The sequence below is a fragment of the Gobius niger genome, assembly GCF_951799975.1.
Source record: "Gobius niger genome assembly, chromosome: 12".
NCBI classification, from domain to species: Eukaryota; Metazoa; Chordata; class Actinopteri; order Gobiiformes; family Gobiidae; genus Gobius; species Gobius niger.
Genome location: NC_136863.1, coordinates 28,833,102 through 28,850,714, shown reverse-complemented (window position 1 = coordinate 28,850,714; position 17,613 = coordinate 28,833,102). Strand labels below are relative to the sequence as shown.

Here is a 17,613-nt window from a genome sequence, read left to right as displayed (position 1 = left end):
GTTTTCCTTTTGAGCGGAACCAACATGGCAGATAGGTCTAAAAAATGAATCTTGCATAGTGCCCCCACTTTAACTTACTTAGTTAATGTATTATTTTTGTTGGTCTATTTATGTCTCTTTTTTTGCATGTCTTAATATAATGCTTGCCTGTTGTTGTTTTTGTTTTTTTTCTTGATACAGATGCATGCCTCTGCCTGCGTGTTCTTCCGTTTCGTTTTGCATCATGCTAGCAGAAAAGGCCAAAAATGCATGTTCTACACTAGACTTGCATGACTTTAACTCAGTTCTCCTTCAATTTAACATTTCTAATTTACCTTGCTTGATGTGGCAGGTAAGCCATTGGACTACACTAGCAAAGCTGTTGGAGCCTACCCCGGAATGGCTACTTCACCGTACGGTCAAAGCCCTACTGCTGGCTTTGGTTTGAACAGTGCAATAAGATCTTCTGATGGAATAGTCTATACATCCGTGGCAGCTCCAGTTCCATCAACCTATGCTATTACTACCCAGCCAGGGTCCATATTCAGTACAACCCACTGCCCAGTCTCCACAAACCAGAATCAGGCATTAGTTCCTTATCAATTAATACCCACCACGGATCCAGGGCAGATTATTCCTTATGATACTGGGCTGCCCAAGGAACTTTTACCAACAGCTCTGGCTGACATCATAACAGGCTATCAGGAGATGTATTCAGACACTACACTTGAAGCAATTGCCGCTTCCCTGGATGCGCTAGCTACCTCCCCTATATTCCCAGGCTTAGACAGTACCAAAATGGCCCAGTATCAAATGGAAAGGGAATTCCTTGAGCTAGAAAAGCTTAAACAGATTTGTCTGGCCGAAGAGCTGGAGTGGGAGAGGCAGGAGATCCAGCGTTACAGAGAACAAGAGCAGCTGATGGTCCAAAGAGAACTTGAGGAGCTGCAGGCTTTGAAACAGCAGCTTCTTCTGCAGCAAGAAGAAGAGCACCATGCTCACATGGTGGCCCAGCAGGAAACGTACACCCAGCAGAAAGAGCAGCTGCAGCAAATTCAGCAGCTTCAACTGCAGCTTCAGAGGCAGCTGGATGAGCACTACGGCACCAACACGGCTCACCTGCTTGAGGCTAAGTATGCAGGCGTAGGTGATAGTGGGCAGTACTGGCCTGTGAAAGACGAGTCCTCTGCTCCCGCTGTCGGAGTCCGTTTGGAGGGAAGTCAGGATCAACTCCACGTCAAAAAGCTTCAGGCTGACCAAGACGTAGGCAAAAAGATCATCGACAGTGGAGTGCACACTGATGACGAGGACTCGGAGAAGCAAACAACCAGCAGTTTAGGAAGACGAAAGAAGACCAAAAGAACGTCTGACAGCTCACCTCCAACCGATGACGAGGACGACTGGGATGCCCCGACAAAGTCCCGGCGGCGTTCACGGAAGCACAGCAGCGAAGGCAAACACGCTTCCAAAGTCTCAAGCATAGCCATACAGACAGTAGCTGAGATTTCTGTCCAGACTGATCATTCCGGGGCAATCAAAAAGCCCAACGTTCAGATGGACACCAAAGTCGAAATCATTAAGCATATTTCAGCGCCGGAGAACTCGCAGAGAGGCGGAAGTCTGAGCTGTCAAACCGACAGGCACTCGCCAATGGAAGTGGGCTACAGCACGCATCTAACGACCGATGGCCCATGCAAAACCAAAGTCTTCTACAGCCCAGTTTCGCCTCTGTCGCCGGAGAAGTCACTGGGAGGGCAGAGAATGCTGATGGCTGACCCCAACCGCTTTTCCTCTGGCCCACGATCGCTCAAGCCAGGCCAGAAGTCACTATCTGATCCAAAGTCACTTAGTCCTACTACCGATGACAGGATGGGATACTATGGAGAAGGCTATTCTGTGAGTACAAAACTAAATTTTACGTCTTCGACCTTACATGAAGTCTTAATCACTCCTGATAACACTGATTAACACTGATAATGTTTAGAAGAAATAATGTAATATGATAGTAGTTTTATATCTTCCAATATAATTTGCATGTGCACTTCAGCTAGTGTTCAAACATGAGGCAGGGCAGATGGCAAAAATAGCTGTAACACGAGGAGGAGGAGAATAAACACTGTCTGTGGAGGCGTTGCAGTTGCTAAAACAACACACAGAGAAAGGATTTGTGTTACCACTTTAAGCCTTAATTTTAAAGTGGAAGCAGACCTTTGACACAATGTAATAGTCAGACGGTCAGACAGTGATGGTTGAGGTTTACAGGTGGTTTGCAGCAGTGTTGTATTGACTCCTGCAAAACAGCATGGAAGATACAACCTGCACCCTCTGGCAGCACTATATTTTCTTAATAATCAAATAAGATGAAAAGCTAAATTTCAACCTCAAATTTATCGTCACAAAATACACAATACCTACAGAACAGTACATATAAATATACCACTTATTTACCTTATTGTATTTCTTGTAGAAATGTCAAGATAAGGTCAAGATAAACTTTGTCTCACAAGTCAGATTTCTTCTCGCTCTTAAGTTGCTTCTTTTTTTTAATAGTAATCCTAAACAATTTCCCTCTGCCAAACTAATATTCCTTGGTTTCGCTCTAGAGCCGAGGTTCGCCCTCCAGTACAGGTAAGAAAGTGAAGAGGACCCTCCCGGATCCACCTCCTGAGGATGAGTCGCTGTCAGCGCGGTCTGGCTACAGCACCAACTCTGCCCGAAGACGACTGGCCAGGAGTACCACCATGGCCCGGGCCAAGATCTTACAGGACATTGACAAGGAACTGGATCTGGTCGAGAGAGAATCGTCCAAACTGCGCAAGAAACAGGCTGAGCTTGACGAAGAAGAGAAAGAGATTGATGCCAAGCTACGGTAAGTGGGTGAAAAAAGCGTTACCATTTTTGTCCTCAAGTAAATCAACTTTTTATATTTGTTTAAATATTTTGTTATGTACAATTAGTGGCATATAATTCATTGGGTGGTACAACAAAAAAGTCTATAGATGTTGAAAGCTGTTATGGCAAGTATTATTTCATTGGCAGAAAGGGCCAAGAAAACAAATAAGAAAAGAGGTCTAATTTGAAGTATTTTGAGACTTATTCTCACCTTTTAAATGTAGGGGGATGTTTTTTCTTCATTTAACTGCAAAATGACTTTTTCCCACTTGTAGAAATAGCAGAATAGTTATGTTAAATTTCATTAAACGAGTTGTCTTTACTCGTATATCAGAAATAGGCCTCCCTAATAACTTTCTGTGTTGTCTCAGACAACACCAGGAATGCTGCCCAAACATAGTAAATATGTATGAATTCATTCAATTTAATTATTTATTTGTCAGTACCAGTTTTTCATCCTTATATTATAGTCTGTTCTTTTAAATTTGAAATGTCCTGCATTATTGTGCCCTGTAAATCTGCAACTTCAGCATTTATTCTTCTCCAAGTTCATGCTATGAAATAATGCCTGTGTAAGTATGGACAATTTCCAAAAGGTTCAGCATCCTCTGCAGGCATTGTAAAATATTAATATTTACAACGTCATACAAGCAGTCAGTTTAGCTAAGGGCAGAACTTGTGCTTGGGGCTTTAAAGTTTCTATCTATTACAAAATAGAATCCTGGAATTACAGATCAAAGCACTTCAGCAGTAGAAAAAGAAACAACCGAAGTGAACAGGATTACTCTAAACTATCTGGATGAAACAACATTCTACCAACCTTTCAGCAACTACACTGGCACCTTTTAAACTACCCAGCCCACTGATAGTTTAGTATTGAGCAATAATGAAATATTAAAACATGAAATACTTTGAAACAATAGGAGACTGAATAGGAGACATTTGGACAACATTTGTTTTTTTCTCACATTGCATAACGTTATGTTTCTCTGTATATTTGGTTGTACATGTTCGTCATTGTCATTACATTCATTCCTCATTCACTTGCATGGCTTCCCTTCATCGGTAGCTTCAGGGGTAAAAGGCGGCCATGACATCATTCGGTGGGTCCCTCCCTCACTTACACAATGTCAAAGGTACTGAGTGTGAAGAGTTGCACTTATAGAGCTTGCGGTGTTCCATTTCACCGTTTCAACTTTTCCATTAACAAGCTCTCATCCTTTCAGGTACCTGGAGATGGGTATCAACCGGCGCAAGGAGGTACTGCTGCAGGAGCGCGAGAAGAGAGAACGGGCCTACCTCCAAGGGGTGGCAGAGGAGCGCGACTACATGTCAGACAGCGAGGTCAGCAACATCAGGGAGGAGAGGGGCGAGGGCCTGGAGCGTCCGCGCACCGCCCCCCAGTCGGAGTTTGACCAGTTCATCCCCCCGCAGACGGAGGCTGATTCGCAATACAACACTCTGACAAGCCCCTACTCTCACTACGCCCAGTACGTGCCCCAGACCCAAACCACCAGCCCCTACACCCAGCAGGGCCTCTACCAGCAGCAGTCACTGTATCACCAACAGGTCTCCCCGTATCAGAATGTGCCCACCCTGTCACTGTCCCAGGCTCAGCCCAGCAGTTACCAACATGCTCTGCTCCTGCAACAGGGCAAGCAGCGACAGACCACTTTGTCCGACCTAGAGCCCAAAATCGCTACCAACTACGAAGTCATACGCAATCAGCCTCTGCTCATCGTGCCCACGTCTTCCGAGAGTGGGTACGGAGTGGCGCCCCTGGGGAGTAAGTTTGCTAGTCTTGATTTGAGGCTTGGGCTGGAGGAGAGAAGCATGGCGTCTAGTCCCATGTCCAGTATCTCGGCTGATTCCTTTTATGCGGATATAGATCATCACAATGCCAGGAACTACGTGCTAATAGAGGACATAGGGGAGCTCACCAAAGCCTCCAGTGGCCTGGGAAGCTCTGGCTTCAGTCTGCCAGATAAGGAATTATCCAAAGCAGACCGACTACTGAGAGCAGCAGAAGTCCGGCGCACAGCAGAGGTAAGAGGATTGTCTTTTTTTGTCTACTTGTAACCATTTCAACCATGTGTTTGACACTATTTTATTTAATACAGCTGTGAAGCCGAATCTTTGTTTTACCTTTGCATCCAATCTCAAAGATAAACATATCTGAACTTTTTTTCCTTTTTATTTCTCTTGAGATGGCTGACTTTTTAGGATCATCGCGACTTCAGGGATATAGTAAAGGGGAAGATGACACCATGGAGGAGCCCTATGAGCTGAAGCTTCTGAAGCAGCAGATTAAGCAGGAGTTTAGGAGAGGGACAGAGGGACTAGAACATCTCACAGGCCTAGGCCTTCCTCAGTATCTCCATAGCGACCCAACTTTTCGTCACTTCCCAAAAGGTGAGAAATACAGCATTGGCAGACTCACTCTTGAAAAACAGGCTGCAAAGCAACTCCCCACAGCAGTACTTTATCAAAAACAAATGAAAAACAAAAAGGCAGTGTTAGATCCTAAAGCCATCGGTAAATGTTCCCCAATTCAAGAGAGCAGGGATATGGAGCCTGACTATGCCAGCTACATGGGGTCAGGGGCCTCTTCTGTGACCAACCTGGCAGCTAGGGCCCGGCTACTTCAGGATGAAATCACGTTTGGACTAAGGAAGAACTTGGCTGAGCAGCAGAAGTATTTGGGCTCCTCTCTTGGTGCAAACTTGGCTGGTTCCTTAAACCTGGGCCAGAGCCTTGGGCTGGGTGCAGCTCTGGATGGCACATACCCCAGTGGCTCCCGCTCTCGGCCCTCCTCCCGCCCCTCCTCTGTGTATGGCCTGGACCTGTCCATCAAACGGGACCAGTCCAGCTCCTCACTCAGACTCAAGCCAGAGGGTGACGTCCTGGACGCAGCCTTTGCCCCAGGGGTTGCCAGAACCAAGCCCACCAGTTTACCCATCAGCCAGAGCCGGGGCCGCATCCCCATCGTAGCTCAGAACTCTGAGGAGGAGAGCCCTCTCAGTCCGGTGGGGCAGCCCATGGGCATGGCCCGCGCCTCTGCCGGACCCCTGCCCCCCATCTCAGCCGACAACAGGGACCAGTTTGGGTCGAGCCACTCTCTGCCAGAGGTGCAGCAGCACATGAGAGAGGAGTCTCGCACTCGCGGCTACGACCGGGACATCGCATTCATCATGGACGACTTACAGGGCGCTATGTCGGACAGTGAAGGTAAATGGAGGCTGAGGCTCCAGCAGCACCGCAACTGTGTGGACGTGCTTGTCATGCATGCCAACGCTCACTGGTCTTCTGATGGATTGTGTTAACTGGGTCTTTCTTCTTCTTGTTTGCTCTTTGTCTTTGTGATCAATGTCTTTTAGATGTTTGCATGCTTTTTTCTTTCAACTCCTTTTGATAACAATACATAACACTCCTCATTTTGAGTTTATGTATGCTAGTACTAACCATGTTTGTTCTGTGGTCTCATTTTTGTAGCATGTTCTATTCTATTCTATTCTATTCTATTCTATTCTATTCTATTCTATTCTATTCTATTCTATTCTATTCTATTCTATTTGTCTTTATTTTGTTTATTTCATTATATAAATAATTTAGTTGCAAAACAGACTTAAGTGCAGAAGAGTAATATATTGTGTAAAACCCTTTGTGTTTTGTGATATAACAGTGTACATAGTGTAGATTTCACAGCAGATGGTTGTTACAATGAACCTTCCTTATATGCACATATATATTAGAATGTGAAATAATAGAAGAAAACAGATATTGCATGTTGATCGGAGAGGTCAATAATGATCACAAGTGCCTTCTACTTTAGACATTTTACTAATACCACAACGCTTTATACTTTAAAACCTAAACTGTATATTCTCGCAATAGCCTGTGTCGAGAAGTAGGTCATGGGAACTCTGAACGGTATCCCCTGGCTATTCTGCTAGACAGGAGCTAGTTTTCATAAGCACTTTTGCTGTGTCACGCTTTTAGCCTATGCTTCCTGTTCTATTCTCGGACTGTACATATAATGCATTACAAAGCCTTTTTCTCTCAAGGATGACGCGTTTTTGCAATAATATGTAACGTAGCTTCTCTGATGTGTACCTTTTTGTGTATTCACTGTCTCTTTATGTTTTTGTGTCTGCATCCCTGCATGCTGTGTGCGTCCTCTTCGTTTCCATTGCCATTTTCTTGAATAAAGTGATTGTTTCGTGCTTGCTCGGTGTCGCTGTGGACGTCTCATTGTCGCGTGAGATTTCCATGTTCCAAAGTGATTGACAACAATATACTGACGTGTACATTGTAAAAACCTCCATCCGCATTATGAGTTGGATTGGCATTGTTCCAATAGACTACTGTAGACACAATACTTACCAACAGGAGAGTTAGCAATAGAACAACATAATAGTTCTGTATTTTGTCAAAAGGGATCTATGGATATTTCATTTATTAATTAGCCAGTGTACTCCGGGTTTGGAAAAAGCCCAGTGTCACATGTGGCCACTAATTTCATCAACATATATGGGTACTTCCAACTGTATTTGTAATACAGTATTAATAAAGAATTACCTTGTACCCTAAAAATATATATATATATCAAAACAAAGCATTTGGATTCGGTGTGTAACAGGTTGCATTCATGCCATAACGACTAAAAGAGTCTATGGATGGGTTTCAGTCACATTACTTTTCCGCTTATGGGAAACTTTCTAACCTTTTTAAGAACTTTCAAAAGATTGAATACATATCATTACCTTGAATCTATACATTTTTAACATCAAAGGGGAGGACAAGACCGAACTCTCAGGTAGAAGATGATTTTTGTTTTTAATTCAGTTGTATAGAGGACCAGATCTGCCAAAAATGAGGTGTGGGTACTGGCCTCATTTTAGCAATTAATAAACCAGAAGTAGCACCCATGCCAAAAACAAATCAAATGTAGCGGTTTGAACACCAGCATAGCCATAAGATTAGAGCAAGTTTGTATATATGGGCCAAGTATTTGCTCATATGCAAGACAAGTAGTATGTGCTAAAGTGGATAAGCAGCAGAGTCATATATATATATATATATATATATATATATATATATATATATATATATATTGTTTTTACTCATGCACCATTCTCTCATTTACATATCCAATTTGGAACTTTAATTGTGTAATACAGGCCATATCAAATGGTGAATTAGGTAACATAACATTAACATACTCACAAAATAGTATATTTCATTTTTCTGCTTACCCAATGCGATAGCACCATAATCAAAAAAGAGGTTCAAAGGTTCAATGCGTATTTTCTGTTTGGAAGTTTGGACATTTCTTTGTTTTTGTTTTTTTGCCCATAGACCTCTGTCAACCTGAAACGCCATGAATGCAACCGCTACCTGTACCCATATTGATATATTTATACAAATACTGTTGAGTGAGTGGCCTCATGTGCACCTAAGGGTCGTCTCTTCAACCATTTTATGCTTTCTAATCCCGACCACTCTCCACACGGAGTACACTGTCTGCTATGCTTTTATCATTTGATTTACATTCTTTCATTACTATTCTCAAGTAAGTCATAGATTCCCCTTCACAAAATACTTACCACTTCAAAAGACAAAGCAGATTCACGTCATGCACTTTGGTTACGAGAGCCGTAGCGATTATGCTTGGTAGATTTAGCACTGCTTCTTTCCAAAGCGACCTGGCACAGACCCAATGAAGTAACAATAAGTGACTATAAAGTGTCCGTCTGCCTTGATTCCAGCACTAGGGGAGCCCTTGGTGGTTTTGCACAGAGATGATGCCAGAATCTTTCATGAGAGTATCAGACACGGTAGAGTATACCCTACGAAGTATAAGTATATTTCAAAACAAAGCATATTCAATCCTACTATGTCAAAACATTATGTCCTTATAGTTTAGTAGTGATCTGCAATATGTCCAATATGAGAAGCATGGGTAACTTAGATGAATAGTAGCCTGCTAGCTATACGGTTTTCTCATTGAATTTCATATGGAGATAGCCAGTCTGGTACTGATCCAAGTAATAGGAATTATTCGTTGTTGCAGGGATTTGCCAGTAGATTCAAATGGACTGTGGTTGATTATAGATTATAGAGGGTATATTTCAAGTTAGTTAACACTTAGAGACAGAGATTAAGGCACCCAAAAGACAAGTAGACAGTGTAATGTATTCCATTCAATGTATGAAAGAGTGCAGTGAGCAGTATTTAGGGGAAACAAAGCAGCCACTTCACAAAAGGATGTATCAGCATTGCAGAGAGAGCCGCAGCAGCCGATAGCTTTTGACGACGCTGAGGTCAAAATCAACTTTTTTGCCCCATACAGAACAAAAACGATTTTATAAGTGAAACTGCTTCAGTGTACAACAAGGAAGAGGTGTGGTTATGGCAGTCCTGACCCCGCCCTGTGGCATAGCTTGTGTGTTACCAGTCTTATATTCTGACAATTTTACAAGAGCGAAAAGAAGCAAGAGGCGAAACGTCCCCAGCTCAATCAAACCCAGTCCAGTTGACGATATTTGAAAAATCCGTCCTACGAAACGTCCAAGTGATCACACAGTGAGAGCCATTTGGGAACCATAAGAACCGGCTCTGAACCCAATCTCTGTGATTGGTCCAGCTAGAATGCAGCCGATGAAATTGAACCCTGGAGCAATACGAGACTGGCGTTCTCTCTATAGAGAATACAAAGAGAAAGATGTATGATTATCCAGGCTTAGACGTAGTGCTTTTAGTGCATGTGTAGTTTTATACACTGTAGTCAGAGGTGGAAAGTAACTGCATACTTTTACTCAAGTAATTGACGGAAAAATTGTGCTGTATGTGTGCAATTTTCACATTTACCTGAGTAAAACTAAATTGTTACTTTTACTCAAGTTAAGTCGTGACATTACTCGTTGCCTTCGTAAAAAAAAAAAAACACAAAAAAACCCATAGTGGTAGTAAGAGTATTAGAATTTAGAGCTTTAAAAGTAAGCGAAGCCAGTAAAATCAGAATATTGGGTTGCACTTTACTTTGTAGCACAGTAATAACAAGGTACTCGGACGGACAGAGGATAATGCTTTTGCAGCCCTCTTTCTAGGGTATTAATAATACTGGCCGTCCTATTACCACGCTTTACTGTGCTGTTAAGTAAATCGCCGCCATTTATTGCAATTGTAAGTCATGTTCCACACAAGACTTTTACATTTACATTACATTTACTATACTAAGTTGAAGTAACAACCTTTACTTGAGTACACATTAGGTCACCACCTCTGCTTAATCGTATATACGCCTGTTTTAGTATGGCTTTTGCAGTAGCTGTAGAAGTAGCTCTTAATTTTTGAACCAAATGCTGAACACATTTCTGAAAGACACATTGAATTTTGTATCCCAGCCGGAGGCCCAAACTGGAATATAGAAGGTGAGACAGCATCCCATGTAGCAACCCCGAGACGCCTCCATGACCCACTTCTCCAGGAATGAGCCATGCGTCAGTGGTGCACACCGAACATGCCATCCCTCAGTTTTAAGCCGCAGCGTGTCCATTTTAATGACGCTATATTTTATCATTTAGCGGACCATACTCTCCTCTACACGGGCCTAAGTTTTGCATCCCTCTGGAATGAGTACGGGCATCACAGTTAATAGGCATATCATTTTGAGCATCCATGTTTTCAGCTGCTAATACTGTATATATCGTGTGTATATTGTGTCATCATGCTAAATTAATGATCTAAACTGAAAAATAGTTAGACTCAAATTACTTTTAGTCTAACAGGTTTTAGGAGATTTTAGTGTTGGAACCCTTTCGAAATACAGGTGGAGCTTTTTCCATCACCACTGGGCACTTTCCATTGAAAAAAGAATTCACATACACGTCGTCCAAACACCAGTGTTAGCAACAGCACTTGTGGGTGTGGGAATTGAGTTCAATTCCACATCTTCGGTATTAATGATGAATCCTCCACCTACAGAGCTACAACCACTCTAAATATAAAAACATGAGGAAAAATGTACTTCAACTGCAAAACACTATTCCTACTGGAGAATTCCAAGACAGTCATAGAAGTCATCAGATTCATTCAGGGGTGCCAATAATGATAATGGAGGGCATTTTGTAGGATAATACTGTAGCCTATAACCAAGTTAAAGGCACTATACCAATTTTTTTCCTGAACAAAATGTGCTATGACCCCCTTCAGTGTATTGTAAACAGACATTTGTGGGAAGAGCACTGTGCATCTAATTGTAGAGCATTTGTATCAATTTCATAAAGTTGCAGGCGAGCATTTCTGTGAAAGTGACCCTGAAAAGTTGTGAAATGTGCCTGTAAACTCGTCCCTGCGAAGAATTGAGATGCTACAAAAATGATAGCAAAGTTGGGAATGAGTTTGGACATTAATTTAGTGCTTTTGTTGTTCGTGACAATAAGCAGGTATAGTGCCTTTAAGCCAAGTTAGCTTGAATCTATCCACTACAATCCTTCCCGATTTGAAACACACTCTGGTTCTGGAAGTAATAATCCCATTCATTTTTTCCAATAGACTGGAATTTAAAAGACTAGATTTTGAAATAATGATTGATGCTAATCAGCTATGTGGTAACTGAAAACACACTAAATATTTAAAGATTAGGCTAAAAATGTACATTTTCTGTTAGCATTCCGCTATATTTAGTAGCATTTTGTCTTTACCTTTGCTTAATATAATTGCAAGGGTCTTGATGAATGGGTCAGTTTGAGATATTCCCCCTGGAGAAAGGAGTCCACCAGGGCTGTCCCTTCTCCCCATTATTGTTCGTGCTTGCACTGAAACCATTATTGCACAGGCTCAATCTCAATGCTGACTTCAAACAATACTAAGTAACAATAACAATAGAATTTGGGCATTAGAATATTGAATGATGAAAAAGCTTGCACACTTACTCCAAAAAGACAATAGAATATTGACACTATTGACATTGAGTTGCACAAATTAACTTTCAAAGCAGTCTTGACCTCAGTGAGGAGTGATCTATGTACAGTAGATGATTTGACCTCACTGTCTTGACTTGGCAATTTGGATTTGATTTAAAAAGAAATCATCCAGGACATTTTGTCATACACAAATGCTACTTCTTAAAATGAACAGAACATGATTCTCCTAGTTCAAATGTGAATAGTCACCCTCCTTCCCACTCTCCACTCGTATCCCTGCTTCCTCATTGGCTTTACCTTTCAGGAGTTGCTCCTCCCCAAATCTTTTATTACCAAGCTTGCACACCTGCCCCTCCATTGTTCTCCTGACATCTGGCATGGTGGAGTGCTCCTCCTATTTCAAGTGAAGCATTTATATTGACGCATATCTTTATTGTTTGATGTACATTTAAGCCCTAACTAGATCCTTTAGCCTGATTTCTTTAGCCTATTTCCCCATAGACAAACCCATTGCTTCCATCCTTTGACCCACTTCTGGTTACTGTAGACTGGTTAACTAGCCTATTACTGTAATGCCTTTCAGCTCCACTCCTCCTATTTCCCCAGCAACCCAAAGTAGATCGTAACACACAAACACTATTTTAATAAATCTTTAAACTGGACTTCGGCTGCTTTTTCATTCTTTCATGCTTTGACTTGAAGCACTAGCCTCAGGATAAATACATCAAAGGAATGCCAGAAGTTACCAAATAGCTGATAAACCTCTGTCATGTCTTAAAACCTTTAATATCAGTAGTTTTCAAAATGTCTATGAGAAATATTCATGGGTAACAAAGTGGAACACTCCATAGGGGATTGTCTAGAATTAGAGGTTAAAATACTAGTATGAACAATAGGTAGTAACATATAAGTCTATAAATTCAAATGTTTCAACTTTAACAAAAAAATAAATATATATATATATACTTTCAAGTACAGTGTAATATAAAACGTCATAATTATGGGGCAAGTCCAATCCACAGCATTTTGTTTGTTCAGTACTCAATGAAAAACAATGCAAAGTGTCAAGTGTCACAGGTTTCCAGGTTTGGGTGTGTGCAACTTTTCAAACTCCACTCACCACAGAGAAATGCATGTTTCTGAAGCATGACATCTCTCAATTCTTTTTAAATGTCCATTTCTCACTCACTGTTTACAGTTGTAAGTCAATCCCCCAGGCTCTCTGTAAGGTAGAGTGGAGAGTTACTGTATTTTTCTCTTGTTCGAAAGACTGCATGATCCATCTACAACGGGTTTGAAATGTCAGCAACGCTTGAGGATAACTGCAACATTATCACGTGAAGCATGGGGGAAATATTTAATGAATTATTTATGTGACACTTACAAAGTATTCCTCATCATTCACTAATCACCGATGAGCAAGACCTTAATTAAGACCTTATTAGATAGTGGTCATTGATTACTTTAAGGTTGGGGTTAAGGGCTAGGGTTAGGATTAGGGGTTAGGGCTAGGGGTTAAGGGTTAGGATTAGGGGTTATGGGCTAAGGGTTAGGGTTAGCATTCGGAGTTAGGGTTAAGGGTTAGGGTTAGCATTAGGGGTTAGGTTTAGAGGTTAGGGTTAGAGGTTAAGGGTTAAGATTAGGGGTTAGGGGTTAAGGGTTAGCATTAGGGGTTAGAGGTTAGGGTTAGGGATTAAGGGTTAGGGTTAGCATTAGGGGTTAAGGGTTAGGATTAGGGGTTAAGGGTTAGGGTTAGCATTAGGGGTTAGGATTTAGGGTCAGAGGTTAAGGTTAGGGGTTAAGGTTAGGGGTTAAGGGTTAGGGATTGGAAATTTTTCATTGTAGGATAGGCACCTGAACATAGTTTTGTTGTATGCCTGTCTACATGGGTGATCACAATGAAGCTAAGTAATTAAAAACAGTGGAATTAGGTCTGAATCTGCAAAGAATGGTCAAACAATATCAGGTTTGGTGCAGGCAGAATTGAACAGGCCAATTTTACACCACTTTTAGTTGAAAAAAGTCCAGGCGGTCTGTGCCAATATGATGCCATCCTGTGCCAATTAGACCTAGCGGGCACTAACAGACTTTATTAGCATAAATCAATAATGAGGCAATTAGCACATTCACTTGTCAGTGTTCCAGAACCGTGTGTGTGCTGCTGGTCATGGCTAAATGGTAAACTGAAGTCTGCCAATGAGGGAGAAGTTAGGGATTTAGGTCCACTTTGATTTTCTGATTACTTATGGGTATTTTTAACCATTTATACCCAGTGTGGAGCAAGCTGTTTCTCATAATAGTCAAGTTTGTACTGTAGATACCTGCTTGGCACTAACTGGGCCACATGGGAGATTCAGGGGCCCTGATTTGCTGATTTTAGCCCACACACTTTCCCCAAATTTCGGACTTTTGCCTAACCATAACCAGCTCGTTCACCAATAATCCGAATGCACGATTAACAAATGACTTGGAAAGCTTTGCAAATGTTTCATAAATGATGAATTTAGTATTTACCGACGCTTAACAAATGAGTTACACACATTAAATAGTGTGTAGTTGTTATCAAATGTTGCTGAACTGTCTATAGTGTAAATCCATTCAGTCCCTGTGCCTAATATGAGTGTGTTTTCCTGCGTAGCCTACCATCTCAGGAGGGAGGACACGGACTGGTTTGATAAGCCCAGGGAAGGCCATCCTCAGGGCGGGCACATGGACCGACGACAGGTGATGTTCTGTGCATGTGCAGTCAAGTTATTGGTACTCACGGCAAAACGGGATCTTCTAAACACAGAGTTATTGTTAGGTGTTCAAAAAGTAATGGAATTTGAAGGTTTCTTTAGATATATACAAATGCAAACTCATCAAGGTTTTGTGGGTCCCTTCTTTACATTGGATTTCTATTGGATCCAGGTCAAGTTTACAGTCTATTTGACAGTTTTCTTGGCTCTGTGTGTATTTCACAGTGCTGTCAAAAAGTGATGCTACACAATAAATACATATATCATGAAATTCAACAGGATTTCCCCTCAACAAAAGAGGATTACTAAAGTATGTTGTTTTGGTCTGAAGCTGCTCCATGACTCCCTCTTCTGAACTCAGTTTCTGGTCAGAATATCATGTCAATAGCACTTTTTTTTTCTGCAAAAAAGCAGAATGTGTCCAATAACTAATTTTGCCATCGTACTGCAGGACAAATAAAAGTTTCTACAAAAAAAAATGAAGGTCACACGCTCTAATATTTCGCTGGACTGCCTTTAGCTTTGATTACAGCATTCATTCACTCTGGCATTGTTTCAATACGCTTCTGCACTGGCAAGAGATTTATTTCCTTCCAGTGTTGCTGCTCCATAGCAAATGCCTCTCTGATTAGCGCTTTTCTTACGGCCACACAGCTTTTCAGTCCCAATCCCATGAGTTCCCTTCGCATTGTGCTTGTGGAAACGGTCTTTCTTTCACAATAAACATAGCCCTTATTTGTACAGTTTCCTTTTCCCCTAGTGGATTTTGTCAAACGTCTAAGTGACCGCTGATTACGATCATTCAGGATTTTCTTTCCGACCACTTTTCTTCCTGGAAGACGATGGTTCCACACCATCCTTCCAGTTTTTAATAATGCATTGGACAGTTCTTATGCCAATCTCCTTAGATGTGTTCTCTGCTTGATGCAGGACAACGATTTGACCCTTCTCAAACATACTGACATATCTTTCCAACGACCACGGGACATGTTGCCAGCCGAAAGACAATCACCGGTGCAGCAATTTTCCAAATACCTATTACCCTTAGTTAAATCCTGGCGTCGACTTTGTTTTTGGTCAGGCAGCACATATATGCTTCGCTGTGCAATAGAAACAGAAACGTCAGTGTGCAGTTTTATTTCTAAGGTCTGACCACATTTGTTTACAGATGAAACTGGTCCCCTACGCCTTCCCCCACGCACGCATTAAGCTGAAAAGAGACCAGCGGGACTGCAGCGTCTCAGGTAAAGATGCAAATACAACATAAATGCTTTGCTAAAGCTTCAGCATGAGGGTGTGCAGGTTGAGTACCTGTGTGTTTGTGCAGGCAACGGTCTGGGCATCCGCGTGGTGGGAGGGAAGGAGATCCCAGGCAGCCGCGGAGAGATCGGGGCCTACATCGCAGCGGTGATCCCAGGTGGAGCTGCAGAGCAAACGGGGAAGGTCGTCGAGGGTAAGTGAGATTTATGGAATAACACAGGATGACGGCAGGAAAAAGCTGTAAAATACGGAAGTTTCCTGGACCAAACGGGAGAGATAGCAGCTGCGCTAACCTCGCAATGACTGCTACCAAGGCTACTGCAGTTGCGGTTCTTGTGAGGCAAAGGGACTGAGTTCAGTTTTATGAAGACGAGAGTAGACGAGTTGATACGTACCTGTCTGGTCTTTGTGCGTGCCCGTAGAAGAGCTTGGTCGCTTCAAACTTCACCCCCGTTTGTTCATTTTGCGTGACTGAGGGCACACACAAAGACCAGACAGGTACGCATGAACTCGTCTAAGCTCAGGTAAGACCATATCTCAGCATGTAAAAACGGTGGCCTGTTCCTTTAAAGACTGTATTTCCACACATATAATTGTTGAATGAAGCTGTAAAAAATAAGCATGAAGCTGAACTCAGGATCAAAATAATGAAGATCCATTCAATTTAACAGATTCAGGTTGTGTTTTCCTAGTTTTTCAGTTGACCTAGTTAAAAGGAAAGAGTTGTTTTGGGGATGAGCCTCGTGACCCACTGAAAATAGTTCAGTGACCCACTTTTGATTCCTGACCACCCAGTTGGGACCCACTGTTGTAAGTCACTATCAACACCTGTGTTTTCTGTCCACAGTAGTAACCCAGGCTGTTGATGTTTGCTAAACCATGATATTGCCCTAATTGTCAACAGTGCATATAGGATTTGCACAGTGTTTTCCTCCATGTTTCTCCGTAGCCTCCTTTTCGAATATATTTTCTTTGTGTCGTGCCTCGTTCCCCGATGCATCACAGTCAAACGGTGAAAAGCCTGTCAACTCCCTCATCCTCACGCGGCCGCCCGGCGTTAGTCATCAGGCTAAACTTAGCTTCGTCACAGAAAACACTCATGTTTGCTCAAATACGTCAACTCATTTATTCGGAAGAAACAGGTGCACTCACATCTTTAAGTGTTTGAGAAGACATTCCCAGTGCACAACGTGATTTAAGAGAGAGCCACACAGATGTCACAGTAAAAAGGAATGCAGTGCTGGGGCTGTTTTTAGTCGTTTTGAGCGGTGCAATGAATATTAATCAGTGTAGAGCTGCAATCTTTTGATTTGTAGGCAAGTCTAATGTAAAACTAAAAACTAAAATCAGAATACTGTACATTTGTACTTTTATATTGTAGAATGTTCATCTAATAATTTATTTTCTTTCTCTTGAATAATTGTGTTGCTCTTTTATCTGTACTTTTACATAAAAAAAAGTTCTTCCATCTCTGGGTCTAGAGCGCCATGTACCGACTACCGAGACATGGGGCCACTCACCTTTTAATTCATCATCATTGAAAGTAGACATGTACATGATCGCTATGAGCGGAAAGGAGACTCAATTTAAAGGAACAGGCCACTGTTTTTCCAGACTGAGATATGTTCTTACCTGAGCTGAGACGAGTTGATCCGTACCTGTCTGGTCTTTGTGCGTTCCCATGAAAGAGCGTGGTAGCTTCTAACTTCACCCCTGTTTGGAGCTATAGGAATACATTGGGACAGGCCAAATGCTAACAACATCTTTGGTCATTTTGCGTGACTGGGCGCATGCACAAAGACCGGTACGTATCAACT

General features: G+C 42.0%; 1 protein-coding gene across 1 annotated transcript in view; it reads left to right on the top strand.

Moving 5' to 3' along the window:
* Positions 1-17,613, top strand: part of pclob (piccolo presynaptic cytomatrix protein b) — a 119,269-nt gene that overhangs the window by 58,509 nt on the left and 43,147 nt on the right. The window contains exons 16-24 of the mRNA XM_079567585.1: positions 332-1,875; positions 2,583-2,848; positions 4,098-4,917; positions 5,079-6,099; positions 8,640-8,708; positions 10,278-10,304; positions 14,437-14,522; positions 15,705-15,780; positions 15,864-15,989. Coding sequence (XP_079423711.1) covers positions 332-1,875; positions 2,583-2,848; positions 4,098-4,917; positions 5,079-6,099; positions 8,640-8,708; positions 10,278-10,304; positions 14,437-14,522; positions 15,705-15,780; positions 15,864-15,989 — 4,035 coding nt within the window. The remainder of the gene's footprint in view (positions 1-331; positions 1,876-2,582; positions 2,849-4,097; positions 4,918-5,078; positions 6,100-8,639; positions 8,709-10,277; positions 10,305-14,436; positions 14,523-15,704; positions 15,781-15,863; positions 15,990-17,613) is intronic.